The sequence below is a fragment of the Musa acuminata genome, chromosome BXJ2-5 (genome assembly GCF_036884655.1).
Source record: "Musa acuminata AAA Group cultivar baxijiao chromosome BXJ2-5, Cavendish_Baxijiao_AAA, whole genome shotgun sequence".
Taxonomy (NCBI): domain Eukaryota; kingdom Viridiplantae; phylum Streptophyta; class Magnoliopsida; order Zingiberales; family Musaceae; genus Musa; species Musa acuminata.
The window spans coordinates 43,618,591-43,641,374 of record NC_088342.1 but is presented as its reverse complement, the minus strand read 5'-3'; the positions used below and the strand labels follow the sequence as shown (position 1 = coordinate 43,641,374).

The 22,784-nt window shown below is 39.6% G+C and overlaps 3 protein-coding genes and 1 long non-coding RNA gene across 6 annotated transcripts; 3 read left to right on the top strand and 1 right to left on the bottom strand.

The window, feature by feature from the left end:
• The first annotated feature begins 3,154 nt into the window (after positions 1 to 3,154).
• LOC103985488 (uncharacterized) lies at positions 3,155 to 9,767 on the top strand. The gene is made up of 3 exons (XM_009403202.3): positions 3,155 to 3,428; positions 5,379 to 7,210; positions 9,226 to 9,767. The coding sequence occupies exons 2-3, from the start codon at positions 5,407 to 5,409 to the stop codon at positions 9,513 to 9,515; spliced, it is 2,094 nt and encodes a 697-aa protein (XP_009401477.2). The 5' UTR covers positions 3,155 to 3,428; positions 5,379 to 5,406; the 3' UTR covers positions 9,516 to 9,767.
• Positions 9,768 to 10,176: 409 nt separating this feature from the next.
• LOC103985896 (E3 ubiquitin-protein ligase Os03g0188200-like) lies at positions 10,177 to 10,783 on the bottom strand. The gene has a single exon (XM_009403753.3). It carries the CDS (start codon positions 10,752 to 10,754, stop codon positions 10,227 to 10,229), a length of 528 nt encoding a protein of 175 aa, XP_009402028.2. The 5' UTR covers positions 10,755 to 10,783; the 3' UTR covers positions 10,177 to 10,226.
• A 1,090-nt stretch (positions 10,784 to 11,873) lies between these two features.
• Positions 11,874 to 12,759, top strand: LOC103985897 (uncharacterized). The gene is made up of 2 exons (XM_009403754.3): positions 11,874 to 12,545; positions 12,680 to 12,759. The coding sequence occupies exons 1-2, from the start codon at positions 11,921 to 11,923 to the stop codon at positions 12,757 to 12,759; spliced, it is 705 nt and encodes a 234-aa protein (XP_009402029.2). The 5' UTR covers positions 11,874 to 11,920.
• A 1,394-nt stretch (positions 12,760 to 14,153) lies between these two features.
• Positions 14,154 to 22,784, top strand: LOC135612889 (uncharacterized). Of its 3 annotated transcripts, none has more exons than XR_010487134.1 (4): positions 14,154 to 14,328; positions 16,201 to 16,399; positions 19,485 to 21,126; positions 22,015 to 22,784. It is a non-coding gene; the product is annotated as an uncharacterized LOC135612889 (long non-coding RNA). The 3 variants fall into 3 exon arrangements; XR_010487135.1 differs by lacking the exon at positions 22,015 to 22,784 and having other exon boundaries at positions 14,160 to 14,328; positions 19,485 to 20,435; positions 20,584 to 21,567; XR_010487136.1 differs by lacking the exon at positions 22,015 to 22,784 and having other exon boundaries at positions 14,163 to 14,328; positions 19,485 to 20,134; positions 20,202 to 20,479.

The window sequence follows — 22,784 nt, the reverse complement described above, 5'->3', positions numbered from 1 at the left end:
ACACCAATTTAATGCCCTCTTTTCTTTTCTCCTGCCATTTGTGAACCCGGAAACAGGAGTTGGTGCAGCCGCGGTTTCCAACCGAGCTTAAAGGTTTTTGGCGATACATGTTTTGTGCGTGCGCGAGTACGAGGGCGGAAAGAGAAGCCTTCCTCGACCCACCATGTGCGCGAGCCTGCAGCTCCCAAGCCCTCGCTTCTCTTCCACCTTGAACCCACCACCGTGGTCGCCGCTTGGGCCTTCCAGCATCGACTCAATCGGAATCCCACCCCACCCCCGCACTCCCCTCCTGTGTGCCGAAGCGGGGACCGATCGAGCGCGGAGGGGAATCCCACCTCCCTTTGAACAGGCGCGTGTAAGTAGGTGGCGTTCGTGTCCAAAGTCGTTGCGTCTTCAGTGAGACTTAATTTAAAGCATTTTAATTTTATTTTTAAAATTAATTATAATTAAATATTCTTTATATAAAATAAATCAATATCATTTTTCCATATCAAAACAAAAAAAAAAGGCAAAAAAAAGGTGCATTGTGAAAAAAATAATATTATCATGTAAAATTGACACTCCTCATTCAAAACATGTTGAATAGGAACTGAATCAAAACACTATTATTTCCGAATCTTTTTTTGTTGTATGATGATGGAACATATGCTTTGACCCAATGAATTGTATGGTGTCTGAAACCCCTTGTGATTTGGCTTAACAAGAACAGCAGCTCCTGTAAAGAGTTTGTGGTGTATCATTTAGTGGCAGATCATTACTGCTTTCAGATTGATTGTGTTACAGTAGATGGATGGGATGGGAAATTAAGGACAACACTGATGAGACATCCACAATAAGTTGGTTGGTGTTGATGAACTAGTGGACAATGTCCTCTTTGGTTAAATTCATTTGATGTGATAGTCCAACAAAAATGTCAGGAATATGGAGTGGATTTTGGCACACTGTGTTGCATGAATAGTAAATAGTCCACCTTCAGGTCTTATCATGATGTCTAAGGAGGATTAAGGTCTGTTAAATTTTGGGCTCTTGAATGACCAACTCTCCAGCAAACATAGACTGCCATATTGTTTCAACTTTGATTGGCCTCTGTCATCTGATTTGAAGTTTTTTTTATGTTGAAGTGTTGAGAGGAGAGAGAGAGAGAGAGAGAAGAAAATGTGAAGTCTTATGATAATGCATGAAGAGCTTCTACACTTGAATTGGGGAGAATTGAGGCTGCATCTGATGTGTTTCTTGTGAGTTCAAATCTATTCCTAATTAGCCTGGAATTTATGCTTAAGCACTTTTAAACATGTAATTTAAGATGTATTATATTCAGGATATTGTGTTAATAATTTGGATTTGCTTGAAGAAAACATTGATCTAGTTGACACAAGTCAGCCATGGTGAAGTTATGTTTGCATTATCCATATCAACTCTGCAGACTGAGAGGAACACAGTATATTTAGCTATTATGTGTGATGATAAGTATAGGATTTGATCATGGAAAGGTGCACTGTGGTACCAACGTCTTCTCTGGCCCTGCATCACCATTATTTTGTGGTCCAAGGGAGAGAGACACACCATGGGAGCTCAGCTTCCCAGGATGCAAGTGCCCAGCTCAATCTTCATGGAATTCGGAGGATGGTTTAGAATCGTTTTCAGACATGGTGATAAATCCTCGTACCTCCACCAGAAGACAAAATTGTGGGTTTCTGAGGTTATCTGCTGCGAGTGGATTCCTTTGCAAGCTATTTGTAGATGAAATGCACTGGTCTTTAATGCGTGTAGGCACAGACGATAAAGCAGCAACAACCACATATCACATAGTTCTTCGGCACAGTAATAGTTTGGTGATGCTAGTTTTATTCACCTACCAACTCCAGAACCGTGTCTCACAAACCTAAGAGTATGAAAGTTCATGGTGTTCATCTGTAACATTTTCTAATGAGAGAATCTATTACTTTAGGTAGTTCTTGCGTTCGTTGTGCTTCTGCCCTTCTCAAGATCTTCCCAGGTGACACCAGAGACTCTGCTGGAATCTCCCCTGCCTCTTCTTCTAGCTATAAGAAGTAGCAGAATATTAACTTGTGATTGCTGAAACTGCATAATTCCACACTAAATCTGGAATTTTTTTCTTCTGAGAGATTCCCATGGTGGAACCAAGTTGCATGGCATGAAATCTTTAGTGTACGCACTTCATGGATCAGTGTTTTTGATTAATATATAAGCTCAGATTAAAATGCTATGAGCAGTGCAGGATGCCAACTGCTCTCTTCTGCAAGTATAAGGAGTGCCAAAAAAAGGTTTTGTAGAACACCAGCATTCCCATGTCAACTGTTGGACCAAGCAAAACACTTTCGTAGTGACGGATGTGAAGAATCACTGGGAAAATAATCTTGAGCAGACAATTCCAAACTTTTCTGACGGCCATTAGATCTTTTCGAGTCCTTCAGGGATTGCTGCCATCATCAAGGCAATCCTAAATGAGATGTGTACCAATACCAACGAGAACCAGAAGCCAAGTGTTGATACGACTGTCACCTGTAGCTCTCGAATGCCTCCACCATCCTCTCTGCACTCTCCATCTGCATGCACAAACAGTATCCGCAGCAGGCTTTCCTCCCCTTCCATCCACCGTAAAGCTCTTTAGAGGAATGCGGAGGAAATGGGGACGAGCAGGTCAAGGATATGGCGGGCTGGGCTCCGACGACGCGGCCCGGATCGACAGGCGACTCGGCCCCAGCGTCTCGACCATCGCATATGCACGCATCTTGTCGCAAGTCACGGTTCCGAAGTGCCGAACGAACGGCCTCGATCGACGGTCAACCATAAAACACGACTCGATCGCAGTTTAATGCAAGCCTCTCAGAACGCTCACGACTTGATATCGGCTGAGCACGATTCCTGGAGTTCCGCACGGACGGCCTGGATCGAAGTTGCACGCATCTTACCGCAAGTCTCTCGAAAGCGGCCAACTCCGCAAGTCCAGAACGGACGGCCTGGATCGACGGGCGACACCGTCTCAATATCGGCTACGCACGATTTCCGGGGTCCCCGACGGACGGCTGTGATCGACAGGCAGCGCAGCGCGTCTCGTCCATCAGAGGGCCAGGAATCACAAAGCAGACCCCCCGACGGCTCACACGCATCCTCTCGGCAAATCCTTTTTCTCCTCTCCGTCTCTCTCTTTCTTGACTCTCCATCTCAACTCCGACCAATCCAATCTCGAGTGTCCTTTGGGGGCAGAGAAATCCCGTTCCGTTCGTGGAAAGCGCGTCTTCCTCGGCCACTCGTATTCCCTACTCTGGTCTAAATTTTGCGCGGCTCAACCGCGACCCAAACCCGACAACCCGATAGCCGGCCGGCAGCGCTTCGCCCGGAATCTTCTTCCTCTCCTCCTCCCCTTGCCTCTCCTCTCATGGGTGACATGACTTCGATTTGTTCAGGTCGGTGTCAGCTTCCTCCTCTTCTTCAACTTTGCCTTGTGTCCTTCTTCGATTGCCTATGTTTATCTTGGTTTGAAATCAGGAATACAGGGTTTTCTTATGTAGCTTTTCTACTGCATGAATTGGTAGTGCTGTTTGATTCCAAGATTTGAGACCTGTTGAGCTTTCTTTGAAGTGCTGTTTGATTCCAAGATTTGAGACCTCTTGAGCTTTCTTTGAGTGTCGGGTTTTGCTGTGTGACAGCAACCTGGCAGTGAAATATTGCGTTAATGTAATAGGTTTCTTTTTTCCTTAATAAAAGTTGATTTATTGTAAGATTAAGATTGTTGGTATATGAATCCTCTCAAAAAGGAGGCTTCTTTACTTCGAGGGAGAGAAAAACCTCCAAACTATCAACTAAGGGACAAACTAACGTAAACTAAGATATAATGCAATTAATTCTATTGCATAGCAAGGACAACATATGCATCCAACGAAAATTACACTAAACAAGATCACTATTACTTTCTAGAGCACAATCCAAATGCCAGTAACATTTTATGGCTCTTGCAAATCAATTGAATCCAAGACCGAACTATAGGGACTCCCTGATATATCAACTAAATTAAAGAATAGCTTATGTAGAAAAATTATAAAAATAAAAAAAATAAGAAGTTTCTTTTCTATAGCTGCTCCTTGTTGGTCCAAGTCTTGGTGAACTTCTAAATTCCTTAGGAATTTATGTAGTGACTCTTATCCAAATCCTACAGGCTCTAGAGTCTAGACTATTGCAGCTGAACCTAGTTTTGTGCCATACATCATCTTCTCATATTCATTGAATAGAAAAATGTAGTAACAGAATATGGTAATAATCAAGTGTCATCTTCTCATATTCATTGAATAGAAATAGGTAGAAACAGAATATGGTAATAATCAAGTGCCAAACTTGGCATCCACAAAGCACGTTTCAGAAAGTTCTTGGAGGGCCAAGATCAAAAGATGACTGGGAGGATCTGTACTGTCAAAGATTCGTGAGTGTCAACTCATCCATGGGTGATACGCCTGAGGTGCATGTAACACATCAAATCACATCCTTCTCTCTCCCAGCTCTTTCTTTTTTTCTGTCAACTCATGGATTAAGGGTGGAACGAAAGTTTTCTGCTGCTGTTGTTTGCAATACTAATCTAATTTTGCAGAGATCTGAAGTCGAGAGATTCGATGCATCCTTTTTCGCCCTTCCTTTCACTGGTAACATGATTTAGTTATCATGAGATTGGTGGCTGCCTTCCCTCTTCTTGACTTTTGTATTATGTAATCTTTCTGTTGTTTTTCATATATTTTAGTCCAGCTTCATGAACACAAGGCTTTGATGAACCTTTGTTGCATGAATTATAATTTGTATTTAATTCTAAGATTAAAAACTACATTTTTCAAGTATTGAGATTTGTTGTGTCATAATGTTCAGAGTTTAATGAGTTGCACTAGGTGAAAACTTCTTGTTAAGGATCTCTATGGCTTTTTCCTTTCTCAATCAAGGTTGGATTGCCCACTGATTGACATGCATGGAGTCTAAACTGATGATCGAGTTAATAAGGGGGTTGTTGTTGGAAAGGCCACCTTCCTGGCATCAAATTGGTGGCACATGCTGCCATAACCTCAATCAGGCTTTTGCAGATGTTGTAACCACATTAATCATGCAGTCTTGTGTTTTAAATCACTAGAACTGATTGATCTTTCCTTCTTTTGAATTTTGCAATAAAGATGTTTCAATTATGTACTGCTGAAGTATATTGCTTTTGGATTTTAATTTGTGAAGAATTATTATCCCAAAATTTGTCGGTTTATTTGACACATGCATCATGGTGCAACCCGCTTGGATATTGCATGATTTCTCTGATTTTTCAAATTAAAATCACAAGAGTATAATTTTTTGTTATTTCGCTGTGTCAAATTGATATTGTTGTAAAGCAGGAAGTACAGAGGACTCTTTCTAGGCGTAATGAGTACAAGCACCTCTGGAGACACAATTGAGGAACATGGAACTCCCATTGACGAGGAGAAGAAGAGAGTCCAATGCAAGTACTGTGCGAAGGAGGTTGGAGGCTTTAGCCGTCTCAAGCACCACCTGGCTGCTGTTGGGTGTGACGTGACTGCATGCATTAAAGTTCCAGCTGTTGTAAAGGTTGGGATGAGGAATGCCTTGCTTGAGAAAAAGAAAGAACGACTACTCAAGGAGGTTGGGAGAATAGAACATCCTGAGCTTCCATTGAAGAGGAAATTTTCTCCTGCATCCGGTGAACAGCGACGTTGCCAGCCTAAATTAACCCCTATGACTGGTTCAATTGAGGGCAATGGAGGAACAGAGATCAGTGTGGGTGAGAGCTCGAGCATAAATAACTTTTGTCCTAAACAATCCCTTGAGAAGGGAATGAATACTTTGGATCCTCAGTCAGCTGAAACTGTAAATCCTAGCACCCCCAGATCATTCATTGGAGAGAACATTTACGAAGTAGTCAAGGAAGAAGCGAAGGATGAACCAGCATGGCATGCAGCGAGGTGTATCGGTAGGTTCTTTTTTGAGGCTGGCATTGATACTGCCAATATCAAGTTACCTTCTTTTCAGGGGATGGTCGATGCTGTCATTGGCTGTGGGACTGGGTACAAGGTTCCAACCTATGATGAATTGAAGGGAATGATCCTTCATGAGGAGACAACTGAAGTTCTTAAGCATGTGGAGGATGTGAAGCAGTCTTGGGGACGAACTGGGTGTAGCATCTTGCTAGATGGTTGGATTGATCAAAAGGGCAGAAGCCTAATAATTTTTCTAGTGAATTGCCCCCTAGGCACAATTTTTCTGAGATCTGTAGATGCATCCAATGCTGTTGAAGACCCTGACGCGTTGTTCTTGTTGATCTGTGATGCCATTGAAGAGGTGGGAGTTGAGTATGTTGTTCAAGTGGTTGCTCATGAGACATCAGATTGTATGGAAGCTACTGGAAAGAGAATTATGGAAAAGTACCGATCTATTTTTTGGACACTCTGTGCAGACTATTGTATAAATATCATTTTAGAGAAAATTCAGGCGCTTGATTATGTTAATAAGTTACTAAGTGATGCTAAGGCCATTACAAGATTTATTTATAGTAATGCCTTGACACTGAAACTAATGAAAGAACACATGCGAGGAAATGATCTTGTTCGAACCTCCAACTTAGAATCAGTGGCACCTTTTGTTACATTGCAGAACATGGTAGCTGAGAGAGAGAATTTACTCAGCATCTTCAACTCTCCAATATGGGATACCTCCGATTTGGCTTCTAATACAAAGGGTAAAAACATATCTAAGTTGGTACAAAATTCTTCATTTTGGGTTGCTGCAGTTGATGTCTTGAAGGTCACAAATCCACTTATTGGTATCTTGCACCAGATCAGCGGGAGGGATAGATCTCCAATGGGATTTTTGTATGATTCCATTGATTGTGCAAAAGAACAAATTAAAAAGAATTTGGGAGGTGAAGAAGCAAGATATAGTCATATTTGGTCTTTAATAGATGATATATGGGATAACTATCTCCACAGCCCCCTTCATTCTGCAGCATATTTTTTGAATCCAAGTCTCTTTTACTCGAGTGATTTCTATGTTGATGCTGAAGTCACTAATGGAGTACTGTACTGCATTGTGAAAATGACTAAGGACCAACGGGACCAAGAGCTGGTAGTTCTCCAACTCGATGAGTATAGAGAAGCTAAAGGTGAATTTTCTGGGGAGGCAGCAGTTGGTCAAAGAACAAAAGTTTCACCAGGTAGAGAAATATATCATCATTTAATATTTTTTTCTCAGATATCATGATAACTTGTCATAGTCAATTCCTGCAACTGCCACTTCCTTTCTAAGTATGCTACATAAATCATAGAAAACCAGAACTTATCATAATTAGTACATGCCTTCAGCTGTCATTTCCTTTCTTAAGTGTGCTATATGGAAAATCATTAACATGAACAGAGGAATGTATGGTACTTAATGAACTTTGTCACAATATCCTATATTGTTTCGTACAGAAACAAGGTCTTCCAATCAAATTGTGTTTTCCGGTAAAATGACTGTAACAAGACAAAAAAAAAATACAAAGCAGCTCATAGTGCTAGAAGCTTTTAAAATAAACTACAGAATCTCTTCAAGAGACAACCTATGGATCAACCTTTGTGTTATTTAGAGAATTTTTTTACTCAAAATGCTCTAGCATACTGGAATCAGAAAAACAATTTTTTGATCGAGCTTAACTTGTGATGATGGAAGGCCATTTATCCTTTAGAGAAGCTCATCAAGATTAATTTCTGATAGTGCCTATATAGTGATATGAAGAGCTGGTGCTTTAAAAGGTCATTTATTCAAAGTACCTAGATTTATTCTCTAGAGGACATTTAGTGGATTTGGTAAGGGAATATGTAAGACAAAATATGGTCATAATAATCAAACCATGAAGGTTTCTGCATTTATTTCGTGATCTAGGAGATAAGCAACATCATGAAGGGATGTATTCTTGAAAAGAAGACACATCAGACATCTGAAGGAGTAGAAGAGTCAAGGTAAACTTACATGACAACAATGAACATACTGCATATTTGAGTGAATCTAGCTTAGGAATGTCCATTGGGCATGATAGGAAATAAACAAGAAAGAATTGTAATGAGAAAATTGATCAATTAGGATCTCCCATGCGCATATATAGCTTCACCGCTCAACACTGTTACTAAAGGTGTTCAGCAAATATAGAAACAAATAGACTTCACAGATAACATGTCATATATCACGACATAATTGTGGGAATGCAAGTGACTTGTATGTTCAAAAATTGGTCCTCAACTGGAGGGAGTTTTCTTATATACGTACACAAGGAGATGAATGTTAATATGCATTAAGAATGGACTGTAACAAGGCCCTATGTTGTTTGTGAATATTTTGGTAAAGATCATTGGAAATATTTTTTTGAATTTATCGGAGTTAGAGAGTGCAATATATTAGAGCACCTAGTTCTCAAAGTAATATAATAAACTTAATTTGGCATCAGAAATATTGGACTTCCAGATTGAACACCTTGGAAGACAATGTATGCTTGAACTGCATTCTAGTGTAGAACTGCATGTATGGATGACAGAAGTTATACCACTGTTCAGGAAGTTAATTATGATGTAAATAAAGAACTGGCAATTGTTGATTTGAAGCTAAGGATGTAACTTCTTCTGGCATGCCTTGTGTTGGTACTGTGCATGGGTAGGACACCTTTCGTATATGACATAAGTGCGGTATGGTCCGAGCAGAACTTATTGAAACTCAAATCCACAATTGGAAAATTATTAGCTCATCGCAAGAGTACTCGACGCAATTCAGATCATTTCAACTGACCAATCCATCTTGGTCACTGAAAATTCCATGACAGAGAATCTAAATGTTTAGGTGCATGCTGGCCATGAATGATCCACTTGTCTTCTTTTCAGTAATCACATGATATGTTTGACATGTACTGGATTCAATGACAATTGTCTAATGACTAAAGAAGTATTAGTTGACTAAAATTGTTGCCTTCACTCTTGCAATTAATTTAATGACTAGGACTGAGTTCTTTTCATTCAGCAATCACCCTCAAACTTTATTATCAAGCTTACCAAGTAAATTGACAGCTTCATGTTTTCCTGATGTAGTGATCAATTGTTGACTACCGCAAGAACTGTTAAAGAAGATAGACAATCTTTGTTACTTAGATAGGCCTGACATTGCATTCCTCTTATATTATTCTTTCTTTCTCTCTCAAAATTGCAGACATGTGGTGGTCACTGCATGGATGTCAATGCCCTGAACTGCAAAGACTTGCAGTTAAAATCCTAAGCCAGAATTGTTATGGTCCGTCGAGGTACATGCTAAGGAAGGCTATATCTGAGCAGCTACATGCCGAGGCAAGGAATCTCATGGAACAACAGCAGTTTCGTGATCTGGAGTTCGTCCATTACAATCGTCATCTGTGGCATTCACCGTCCAGCTTGAAGCAAGAGGTCGAGTTTGTACAAGAAGACCTGAAACCCTCGGAAGAATGGATTGTAGATAACAACTGATGGCTTCAATCAACTCCTTTAAGACTTGTAGTGCTCATAGCGCTGGTAGTCAGCAACAGTTTCCCTCAACACCTTGTCATTTCATGCCTTTAAATGTGTCCATAGTTTACCATCTCAGATCTTGCATGTACATCTGGTTGCTAGATTACTTGGTAGGTAAGTTAGTTATATACATTTCAGAGTGCAACCATATTGCTTATAGTCTTTCTGGTTAGGTATTACAACTATTAACAACAGATGATTTCCAGACTATTGCCCTTGTCAATTTGCATTCTTTTTCTTTTGAGGGTGATGGAGGCTTTTCTTAAAGGGGATTTGATTTGATTTTTCGGAGCGTCGCTTTCATTCTCATATGGATGTGAAAACTGTCTTATAAATACATGGATTAATTTATGCTTGGTTTTTCTCATATATAATGGTCAGACCCATCATGATAATGAGAAATTATGGATAGCCAGTGCAAACAATATTTCTCCTATGAGTAGAAGGATGATATCTGTTTATCAATATGAAATTTGACTTATCCCTATAAACAACTGAAGTCTCAATACATTCATTGCGCATTTAAGGCATGGAAATGGAATTCATGGCAATTGGTTGGCAATCTCACAATATTATACAAAGCTCTAAGACTGTTCTATATTGAATACATATATTATAATATATATATATATATCGCCTCCAGCTTGATTAGCAGCCATGAACGGCGTTCTAGCAAGCAGGAGCAAAGAGAAAGTCATCGCCGAACAGGTAGACGAGACGCTCCACGGCCCAGCTAGGTTCCGAGGCCGCCGAGGCGCTGGCCGACGGCAGACACGCCGGCTCACTCAGCAGCGGCGCACGGCACAGCGGGCACGTCAGGTGCTTATCGTGGTCGAGCCATCGGTCGAGGCACGCCTTGTGGAAGACGTGCGCGCAGTTCCTGAGCTCCCAAACGCGGTCCCGTGTCCGCATCTCGCTCAGGCACACCGCGCACGTCGTGACCCCCTCCGCCGCCACCCCGGTGAGCGCGCCGTAGGATGAGACGTGAAGGCTGTCTCTCACGGCCTGTGCTGCCACGCAGTGACGATCACTGGCCTCTGCTCCTGCAACTTCATTGGCAGAAGGTGAGGAAGCTGGCCACCAGCAGCAGCAAGGCAGGAACAGCCACCGGACTACGAGGGACAACAGAACGGCACACTCTGAGAAGAGGCGAGGCACGAGGAGACTCAAACAATAGCAATCCATTGAGATGCTCATCTCTCTTACTACGTTATGTCGATGCACAGAGGAGAGGGAAGGGGGGGGGGGAGAGTGAAGGAGGCCACAAGGGCACAGTTAAAGGTGAGGTAGATGATGATGGTGGGATGTGAAAAGAGATCAGTGAGGGATGCTTTCTCTCCTTTACTTTCCTTGGTGTCTTCCATCTTTTAGGAATAGAGATAAAGGCAAGACATGCCGCTTTTCTTAGCTTTTAAGAACACTTAGAATCTCTCTACTACAAGCAGACTGCATTAAGCATGATGAAAGAAAGATCCTCTTTACCGGGCATCAATGGTGCACACTTGCATTTCTGTTCTTGTCCAAATGGAGTGAATCAAACCACAATGCTAGAAGTGTCGGAAGTGGATCTGAAGCTTTACACCTCATCTGCTAAACTGGAAAGTGAGAACTATAGATTCAGAGGGCCAGACAAAATCCAGTTCTTCCCATGTGGATTTCCTCGTGGCGGCAACACAATAGCGTAGGCAAAGCAAGCATGAAAGAAGAGATCAAACAGTTAAAAGGGGCAAGGAGATCTTATCAGCTGTATCTTGTCACGTAGGTAATCTCTATCAAAATCTAGAGATGCATAAGAGGAAGAATCAAATCTTAATGAAGATTTCTTATCACATTGCCTAAAATAATGTGCAAGTGCTACAGACGGTGGTTTCTTATCTGAGAACCTAAAACCACAGTCACCATCACTGTCTTCGATCAATAACAAGAACCCTACTTCTTATAGTCTTATGTTACACAAGATAGAACCATTGTCATCTCATCTCTGTAACGGAAGAATTGGGCGGCTTAGGAATTGTCATTTGTTATGTCATGTTGATATTGTGCTTGGCACCTTCTTAATATAGACTCCAAAATCGTCTCCTTTCCATTCCTTCCGTGGAAGGAAGAGAGGTCGCAGCCAAAAATAGATACCGTGAAATAATAGGAGCGGTGGACATTGCACCTCGGGCGACCAGTGGTCGGAGATGGCACTCTAACAGAGCCTTAAATCCATCGAGTAGCAACCGCTGTTCATGAAAAAAGGGAGTCCCCCGCTCCTTGTGTACTCTTCTGCGGCCGTCGTCCACCGGCGGCCTCAGATGTGGGTTACGGTACGCCTCGAGACAGGTTGAGGATCAAAGCAGGTGCGCAGAGCAGTGGACCAGATGAAGAATAACACTGTGGTGCATCAGCTGCTGCAAGTGTCATCGTCGTCGTCGTCGGAGGGTGAGACGGAGGAAGGGGCGGTGGCCAGGATCGAAGAGTCCCCGCAGAACTGGAACGTCGCAGGAGGGGTCAGAACTGGCCTCAGTATCAACAAGAGGAGGCTGCTGTCTAAGCAGCTGTCGATGCGGGAGACGAGAATGGAAGCCAAGTGGGAGAAGAGGAGGAGTCAGATACAGCAAAAGAGGTGCGTAATCGAGAGAGGAGTCGTCGGAGAAGGAGGAGGAGGAGACGAGGCGGCGGCGGCGGTGGCGGCCGAGAGCAGTGAAAGGAGATTGAATGGAAAGACAAGGGGCTTGACCGACGAGGATCTCGACGAGTTGAGGGGATCTATAGATCTCGGATTCGGCTTCAACGAAGAGGAAGGTGGTCAAGACCTCTGCGACACTCTCCCCGCCCTCAACCTCTACTTCGCCGTCAACCGCCAGCTCTCCGACCCCAAGATCCAGTTATCACCGAGCCCGGCCTCCACCCCGACGGCCACCTCCTCCTCATCCACTCTGTGTGGCCTCCCAAGCCCGCGGAGCCCGAACGAGCAGTCGGATTCTTGGAAGATCTGCAATCCAGGTGCTGTAATCCCTATCCTCCTTATCATTGTATGCTTAGTTGGAGCATTACCAACTCGTCCTCCGGTGTGTCAGCACAGAACTTACCACTGATGGATCTTCTTGTTGGCTGGGATGTGATCTTTTCTGTGGCAGGAGACAGTCCGCAGCACGTGAAAACAAGATTGAGGCACTGGGCACAGGCAGTGGCTTGTTCTCTGAGGCAGAGCTGCTGATGGTAAACTACACAAGTTCGACCAGAAAGGAGAAGAAGCAGGGATCCTCTGAGTGAAGAAGCCTCATGTCTTCTGTATATAACTGGTCCTCTTTGTTCTCACGGAACAAAGATTTGGACTACGTAGAGAGATGGAGGAGGGAGGAGGGAGGGAGGGAGGGAGGCAGGTGGTTCATGGGGAGGCTGGGTTTTCTTTTTCTTACTGTAGTAGACACTCCAGCTTATACTGTTCTTCAGCATGAATCATCAGCAGCAGTAGCAGCTGCTGCAAGGTGTACTGTAATTAGCAAACTAATGAGGTTTGATAGTTATTCTCCATCTTGATTTTTGGAACTTTACCATTGTGATTTGATGCGTTTTTTGCTACTTCCAATCTTGTTGCTCGTCACGTTGTCACAGTGCATGAACTCAAAGTTCATTCTGTACATCAATACTATTGTATATTGTCTTGGTTTTAATTATCATTCAGTTCATTCTTTTCTTGGAGTGACAAATCATCTGTCATTCAACAATATAAACTAAATATTTAATGTTATCAAAGAACTGTCACTCAGAAAGACGAGAGAGAGAGAGAGAGAGAGAGAGAGAGAGAGATCAGACAAATAAGGAGTAGGTAAAGAAGGAACTGCAAAGTGCATGGCTGTTCTTAGCCTGAAACCAGCAGCAAAAACTATGAGGCACACAAATGCCCAGCTCGTCCCTTGTGGAACTGGACAAAAGGAGATCGGCAAGAACGAATCGACGAGAAAGACTAACAAAGAAAGAGATGAACGCCGTGAAGCCCATACTGCAACTACGCTCAGCTTTGTTCAGTCATCTTCGTGGATATACCAGCAGAGGAGCATGGTGACACAGCGGCGCGCGATGTAGATCCTCGCCTGCAGCTCCTTGACGAGCGACCCTCTTCCTCCCTTCTCCGACCGACGAGCGGCGTTCTTCCGTGCCGCCATGATACCTGTGTACATATGATGAACTGAAGCCTAGGCCTTTGCCTTATGCATGTGAGAGCAACACGCAGGAAGCTGATGCCCCATACATGCAACATTGGCTTACAGTTGAGTTGGCTTCTAAACATGAAGAGCTCGCGCGAGGAAATGCATGGAAGCGTGGACATGGATTTGCTTAGATGAAAGCTTGGCATGGTGGGAATTGACTGAGAGCTCTAAACGTGTATTTTGCATGGGAAATATAAATATAATATAAATATAATATGAAACAATTTTGCCTTGTCATCACGCACAAGGCTCTTAAGGAAGACGAACCGGCCCTAATCAAATTGGGCCTAATTTTGGGCTTGGTTTAATCTATGAACGAACGACCCGGATTCGAACCGAAAAGCAGGCCGAGAACGAGCGGCTCGCGAACGACAAGCCCACGTGACAGCTCTCCTCTTGTTTCCTCTCACCCTCTTCCGTTTCCACTAGCTCGTCGTCCGCCTCCTTCCCAGTTCCCGGGACGCTGTCAGCGGAGGTGGCAACGCTGTCGCCCCTCGATTCTTCGATCGGCCTCTTCCGCGTGGTCTCCGCCCCCTCGAGCCCCACCGGTGGTACTTCCAGTTCCTCTTCCGCCAGTAAGTTCTGGCTGTGTTCTGTGGGGTTACGCCTTGGAATCTTGAAGTCTTGGGGTTTGCTGAACTCGTTCTTATTGACAAAGAGTTAGGTGTTGGATTTATGTGAGTCGACGATGTTTGATTGAGTTATATTTTGCTTGCCAATTGTATGTGCAAATTATAGTTTTAGGTTTCAGCATCATGAGAATGATCATGCTAGCTTATATGTTGAGTTGTTTGATTGTTAGGTTTTCTTGCGGGTATTAGGTGTATGGGGATACTCCATTTTGGCGCATGTGTTTCTTCCGTTTTCTGCATTATAAATGAAAACACAAGTGTAAATTCTTTTATGGTTAAGTTTCCATCTGGCTATACCAAAAAAATTCTATCCGAGTCCAACACATGCTCCCTAAGAACATTTGGGGTATCTATTTGAACCCGTTAGGTGACAGATTATGAGTCTTAAGGATTCTGGAACTTTGACCTTGTCATGGTTTCCTCTCTTGTTTTTCTCCCCCACAACCGCACTCCAGTATGAATGAAATTCTAGTAATCCTTAAACTATCAAGCTTAGTATGATGGTGATGATCTTGTATGTATTTCGTTTGTACCTTTTCAGGTGGATTTAAAAAACCTCACAAACTAAATTGGGTTACAGGTGTGGTTTTGGCTGTATTGACAGCATAACTGGAGAAATAAAATTTCAGTCCTGACCTTTATGAATTCCATATCACATTAGGATTCATGGTGATTTGGCTTTTCTTGCTTGCATATGTGATCCAAATTCGTAAGAGACAAACGAAATACCTACTTTATCACATTGTTGTATTAGAAAACATAGACTGATCCAAATTATGAACTTTTGACAGCAACTCTAAAATCAACTTAGTCAATTTACCTTTTACCTCAAATAACGGACAACACCGCCTTATCTATACTACTCCCACTAGGGATTAAAGAATTTTACTCCTGATATTAGGATACAGTATGCTAATTCTCCTCTAATTAGGAGTACCAACTTATTATATGTGGGCTACTACATGATGGGCTAACCATTTTTCTAAAAGTGCTCTTTCTTATATTGTCATTACTTATTTTTGGATAGAGCTCAGATGGAGTTTATGATCATGGGTTGGCTTGATTAACTAGATTACTCCTGAGAAAATGCTTGATGATTGGAGGATAAACCTTTTGGTATCAGTATATAAGAATACTACATATTCAAAGTTCTTTAACTACTAGTGATTGGAGAATGAACATGGATTCATAATATACAACTAGCCAAAAGAAAAAAATTAAAACACAAGATGATTACATCTGAAAATCAGTTTGTCTTCCTGCTAAGAATGTCAACAATTGTAACTATTTATTTTTGAGGCATTAATGTTGATTATTGAGCTGAGATATCAACAACCAAAATTTGTAATTGGACCTTTGATTGAGCTGATATTCATGTTAAGTTTTCTATATCATCTAATAATACAACAAATATTTGAATGTACATTGTGATACATAAGTACGTGTACGCCAATTGGTTCCATGGTGATAGATAGTTCAACTCAAAATTTTGGACAGTATAATCCTAAAAATTTCCTGAAGAAAAATTCTGTTGTGAGGAGTCGCTGCAAAATTGTATCGGTGCATCATTTTTTAAAAAGAAAAAGAAATCAATGAACCTTTCTATCTGTATTTAATTACTCTCCACAGGCCAATGTGAATAAAAAAACTGAAAATTTCTTGGTTTTTATCTACTTGCTTTCATTTTCAGGATATCCAAATTTGTGACTTTATATTTATGTGTCGAATTAAGGATTTTTCAAAAAAAAATTCTTAGTATCAACCATTGGTCTCATAATAATTTAATTCTTATCAAGTAATGGAAATTCTGTGCAGGTGCATAAACGATGATGGCAATGCATACTTCAGCCTTAACATTTTATACTGAAACTATGTGTATTCCACCATCAAAATACTCTAGATCAAGATTTTTTCATGCGTCTTTTATGCAAAGATGTGTTTTTGGTCGTGAAGAAAGGATTTATCCTTGCATTTGTTTCCTCAAGCTAGCTGCACCATCAGCTAATAACCCCAGGTTAGTCACATTGTGACATGAAATGTTTAGTGTGTATGGAAAAGGCTTTATGAATTCTATTATTGACTATATATGCTAGTTTTTACTTGAGGTTTTATTTTAGATCTTATATGTCATTCGTTTTATCTTGGTTCTGGTTACTTAGTAAGGGTTATGTGCTAGTTTAACTAATTAGAAGCATTATGTTGCTTATGCACCTAATGCTTACTTCATAAGTAATAATTTTTTTAGTATATTCTCATAAGATGTGTCCTATTTCTTCTATGTGAAAACCTGCATGGACCCATGGTTCTACACTATCTTTTAAGGTTTTCATATTAAATTTTACTTAATCTTAGAAGCATATAGACGTCAAGATTTCATTTCAACTTTTAACGAATATTACTACCTCAAATTCCATCATTCCATAGGCAACCTATCAACTTGATCATATTAACCCATTTCTAAACTTTGAAAGTCTCTACCCTTGCCCATTTTGCATCCGTATTAGTTATGGTTATAGGACAACAGTAAAACTTATAATTATTTCTTAGATGCTTATATTGTTGCATCCTTGATGTAGTTGTTTTTATAATAAATTATTATAAAAGCCAGGGAAAGAAATTAGGTACTAAAGATGATGAAAAAGATATATATCAAATTGCTAAGGCCATGGAAAGAAAATATAATGATTTAGATAATATTGGATGTATTAAAGACAAAGATCAAATAATACTTGTTAATGATAACGAGATTAAGGAAAGATGAAAAAATATTTTTATAAATTATTTAATGAATATTCCATACAGGATTTAGATTTAATGATAAATAATAGTGGTAGATTTAATAATCATATATTTATTCATAAAATTAGAGCTAATGAAGTAAAAGACGCATTAAAGAAGATAAAAATAACTAAGAATGTGGGGCTAATGGTATCCCTATTGAGGTGTGAAAAAGTTTAGGGGACAAGAGAGTTGTTTGGTTAACTAGTTTATTTAACAAGATAATAAGATTCAGAAGGATGCTTGATGAATGAAGAAAGAGTTTTTTAGTGTCAATTTACAAAAACAAGGGTGACATACAAAATTGTTCAAATTATAAAGGAATTAAAATCATGAGCCAGGGTTTTATAAAAGAAAGGTGTATGTATCCACTAATTATATTGATGTTATTAAAGATATGTATGATAATGTAGCTACTAGTGCTAGAACTATAGGGAGTGTGTCTAGTGAGTTTCTTATTAGCATAGGATTACACCAAGGATCTGCATTAAGTCCATTTTCCCATTGATAATGGAAGAACCTACTAGTCACTTACATGATTGACCTCTATGGTGTATGTTATTTACTAATGATATTATCTTAATTAATGAGAGCCTAAGTGAAATTAATTATAAATTTGAACAATGGAGGCAAGCCTTAGAAACTAAAGGTTTTGGATTAAGTAGGACTAAAACTAAATATATAAAATACAATATTAGTGATTTTAGAAATAGACAAGAGAATATAGTTAAACTGGATGGATAAGAAGTCTCCTTAAATAAAAGTTTTATATATTTTGGATCAATTATTCAACACAATTGAGAGATCGAGGAAGATATTATCATAGAGTAAACATAAGATGGTTAAAATGACGAGAGGCGTGAGGAGTCTTGTGTGATCATCGGATACTTTTGAGATTAAAAGAAAAATTTTATAAGGCAGTTATGAGACCAACAATGCATTATGAATCTGAGTGTTGGGTAGCTAAGAAAAAACATATACAAAAAATTTGTATTGCCGAGATAAAAATATTGAGATGAATGTATCGAGTTACTAAGAAAGATAATAAAGGAAATACTTTTATTTGTGAACAACTATGAATCATTTTGACGGAGGATTAAATGAGAGAATTATTTAAGATGGTATGGGCATGTATTGAGAAGACCTCCGGATATGGTAGCCAGAAGAAGTAAAATAATTAATGATAGTGGTGCGAGAAGAGGTAGAGAAAGATCTAAAAAGATTTTAATAGAAACTATAAATAAAGATTTAAGTATTCTGAACTTCACTAAAGATATGATTTTTTATAAATCTCAATAGCGACAAAAGATCCATATAGTCGACCCCAAATAGTTAGGAACATATGGCTTTATTATTGTTTTTGTTTGGTACAAGAAATAAAAAAATCTTGCTTCTTATTCAGTATTCTGGTATTAAAAAAGTTAAATTAATAATGTGTTGCATACAAATGACAGAAAAGCAAGGATGTCTATAACTCTGTATTGTCAACACCAATCATCAAGGATATATGGTGTTTGAATTTTGATGTTGCAAATGAATACATGGATAACCTACAGGTGTTACCAAAATATGCCTGTTAGACATGAATATTCAAGATTATCTGATATGTTGAGGATGGTCCCATTTGCAGTTTCATGATTTGCTTTTTGTCTGAACTTTTTGTAGTTTGGAGAAGATGGGAATATTTGTAATAAGTTTTAAATGGTTTAATTTCTAATACTCTTTTAGATGCATCTGGGGTGCCTAAGGTTTCAAGTTATGAATACTAGAATATGTTAGCCATCCTTGCACTGCCTTGCTCTGGTACCAGCTTGTTACTGTGCTTAGTGGACACAATCAAGCTTTTCTGCATTTCTGACATAAAATAATCTAGAAGATATCTTTGTGAAAAAATTGTAGCATTTACATGTAAGATGATCTTAATGTTTTTAGATGTGGTTCATATACCATATCTCTTTATAAATATGCAGTCATCTGCAGAATATAAATATGCAATCATCTGCATTCTGAGAAGGAGACCCAAGGGTTGTTGGAACTTGGAATATTAGATATTTCAGGTGTTTCATTCACCTATTTTGTTTTTCTGTTATTGGAGTATTGAGGAAAATGAAGTAGCATTTAACTGAATGAAGAACTGAGCAATAGAGCAAGTTTCTTATTAATTTGTAAGTTCCTAGTTAGGGGATTTTAGTGCCATGAGCAAGTATCTTGAGGAAGTTACTGTTCTTTCTGACTAAAGTCTAGCTAGATATTATTCTCACAGATGTACTTTCCCCTTTATGATAACACTCCTAATACTATATAATTATTTTTAAATGAAGGAGGATGAACTGGGCTGCAAGCAGTATGGCAGATGGCAACAGATCAAACGCATCTGAAAGCGGCACAAATCCAACAACCCGTTTGGTCAGAACCATTCAATCTTTCCAAACAAAGTTGAATACTCGGATCAAGCAGTTGAAGAAGGGCCTGTCGGTTAAAGTTTTCTTCTTCTTGGTGGGATTCTATTGTGCTACAGCATTTGCCACTGTCATTGGACAAACTGGCGACTGGGACATTCTTTCTGCAGGCTTGGCCGTTGTTGTAGTTGAGGGGATTGGTGCCCTCATGTACAGGGCTTCTCTTCCTTATGCCAACAAAATAAGGAATCTAGTTACTGTCTTTAATTACTGGAAGGCAGGGCTTTCCTTGGGCTTGTTCTTGGATGCATTTAAATATGAAATTGATTCGTTCTTCGAGTCATGTAAACCAATGAATATTGAAATAGATATATTTCCTCCATTTTGGTAAATGCATTATTTTAGTGCATGCATTTGTACATTTGAGGAGTCACTTAGAATTATATTTTTTATAAAAAATTACTAGACGATTATGTCAAGAGAAGGGAAAGGATTTTGGTGCTTTGTTGTGTGATAGTTGCATTTGACCGTTTCTTCTATCTCAGATCTTCACATAGGAGTATTATCAGTAGGTAAGGGCCAATAGTTATCTTGCCTAAGGTTGAATTTTTGATTAATTCTCTCTCAAACTAATTGCAGTTATTTCTGGAGAAGCCCTCAGGCCCAACTGAATTTTAGTTTCCCTTCAGCATCGATGAGGTGTGATGGAGTCCAAAGTTTCCAATCCTCAATGCAGATGGAAAACAAGTCCTACGACTCATAGGAAGCAATCTTACTCTGAGGTGTATGAGTGTATCATGTCCAGTCCCAGCAAGCAAAATACTTTCACTGGTCATACTTTGTGGAGCTTGTACATGACATTGCAATCATGATGTATCCTCTGGAAAATTCTTTTGAAAGTTTTAATTGTTTTTTCCTGGGCTTTTGGTTGTGTTTTTGTTGGTGAAACTACTTCGTGGTAGGCATTCTTTGTTGTCTGATGTAACTTCTGGTTCAGTTGCTTGTCCATGATCAAGTACAGCAGCAGCCGAGCAATCCTGTTCAAAGAGCAGAGAAAAGAAGTTCAGAAATATTTGGGATGTCCTCTTTCTTGCATATATACTTGGAACATTTGGACAAGAGCTTAGTGCTGGATTTCTTGATTCCAAACAGTTCTCAATTCCTTGCATGGAGATGGCTCTGAGGATCTTTAAAGGCTGATCCTACTGGAGAGTCTTGGCATTATTTTGGGATATCTGAAGCACTTGTATCATTCTAATCTACAGGGATCTTTTGTTTCTTGTTGTTTAATTTGTCTTCTGACTGAGGAATTTTGTTTAAAGTGATGTATGAATCTTTTGTACATTATTTTTATAATAGATCACTACTAACCCTAAGTCTGTTGTCTCAGAAAGAAAATTGTCTTCAGCAGGGATCAGAAAATGCATCATGGAAGAGAATGTTATAAGATGATTTGGATGAGAAGAATGCCATCAGAGTTCCCACCTCCATGATAGGCTGTCCTCGTTACTATTCAAAGCTGGGGCAAGGCGCTAAGCATTTTTTGTCATCACATCTCCATCAGGTACAAGGTTGATCCTGTTAGTAATATCCCCAGTTTCAGTAGAGTAATTGAACATAACAGAAAATCTGGATGCTAAGCTTTCTCGTTTCTTTTTAGTTTTTCCTGTGGATTTAGTAGATATACACTTTCAAAAACACTTTTTTAATCTGGCACCCTTCAACTTTATCATTTATTAGTTGTGAAACATTGAAACTTCCATACATGATCCACCATAGAGTCTTGCATATCAGAACATCTACACAGAATCAAGATAGTACCAAAGAAGTACTGATCGTAGTTTCTTAGTTTTACATTTTAGTACTACCTGTCACTGGAAACTGTCATCATATAATACTTCTCGCAACTGTGGAGAAGTTGTGATAACATTTAAGAAAGTGGCTTCTGACTATTGGTTAATACTGATGATGAGCAGTGGTTGTATCTTGGTCCTTCATCACACCCCTCACAAATTATTTCTCCTGTTCTGTCTCTATAACAGCTGATACCCTTCACTTGATCTTGGTCATATTCCTCACAACTAATCTTTGTGATCGATTCTGGTGAAGGATAACTATATCTTGGTCTTTCTTTGTACCTCTCACAAATTCTTTCTCCGTTTCTTGATGATGAATGGTGACTATATCTTGGTCCTGCATCATATCCCTCGCATACTATTTCCCCTCTTTCATCTCTGTAACATATTATACCCATGACTTGTTCCTCATAAACCTGATAACAGTAACAGCTTGGAGTCACCAACTGGTATCTATCAAATGACTTTAGGCTTCTGAGTATGACAGGGAGAGATCCAAATGATAACATAAATTAAAATTTCAGAAAACAATGCCACAACCATAAGTTTAACTCCAGAGCTATATAAAAGATCATACCTTGTTGTTAACCATGCAGACTTTGCTCAATGGAACTGTTGGATTTGGTGGTTTTGGGTTATTTCTCCCTCTTGGAAAGATAGTAACAGGATAAGAACATCTGATCGGCATAATCGTAGAACCTCTTCTCTCTCTATTTTTTGTGGTGTATTTCTACTGAGGAATTAAGGGCAGAGAGGTAAAGGATATTTGAAGGCAAGCTACGTTCTGGTTTAGTTGAATGGCTTGTTTGATTGGCCATCTTTGTCAAGAGATGATGTCAAAACATGTCTGTGGATTGATAAACGAAGTGTAGGCAGTATATTGCATATTGAAATGCATGGTTTTTGTATTTACAAATCACATAGTGGTGTCATGTTGTGTTGGATATATTTGTCTGTATGATAGTCATCCAATAAAAGATTGGAGAACAGTTTGACTTTTATGTCACCAAATCAGCTAATTTAGATTTCTTTCTTGTTGTTTATCATAATTAATCATGTAGTTCTGTTGAGGTTTGTGACTATACCCTTTCTTACTTTTTTTCTTTTAATATGTTTAATGTGATAATTCATGGTTGTTTGGGAGATCTATTCTTTCATATATTAGATTTTGTTATCCACCTGCTATCATATTCCGAATCTCCTTTCTACTTGTCTAAATAGGAGCCACAGGAGAACATATAAATCCAATGCCTTTGGTAGACTGAAGAAGTTATTGTTTACTGAATCTAAAGAAGTACCCCTCCTTTTCTTAGAACTTAACCCACCACCTTCAAAGGTTGTACAGTTGACTTCTTTGAAAGAAATT

Coding starts and splice junctions, on each gene's coding strand:
- LOC103985488 (XM_009403202.3), top strand. CDS start 5,407: ATGAGTACAAGCACCTCTGGAGACACAATTGAGGAACATGGAACTCCC. Junction 7,211..9,225: donor AAGAACAAAAGTTTCACCAG/GTAGAGAAATAT, acceptor TCAAAATTGCAG/ACATGTGGTGGTCACTGCAT.
- LOC103985896 (XM_009403753.3), bottom strand. CDS start 10,754: ATGAGCATCTCAATGGATTGCTATTGTTTGAGTCTCCTCGTGCCTCGC.
- LOC103985897 (XM_009403754.3), top strand. CDS start 11,921: ATGAAGAATAACACTGTGGTGCATCAGCTGCTGCAAGTGTCATCGTCG. Junction 12,546..12,679: donor TTGGAAGATCTGCAATCCAG/GTGCTGTAATCC, acceptor TTTCTGTGGCAG/GAGACAGTCCGCAGCACGTG.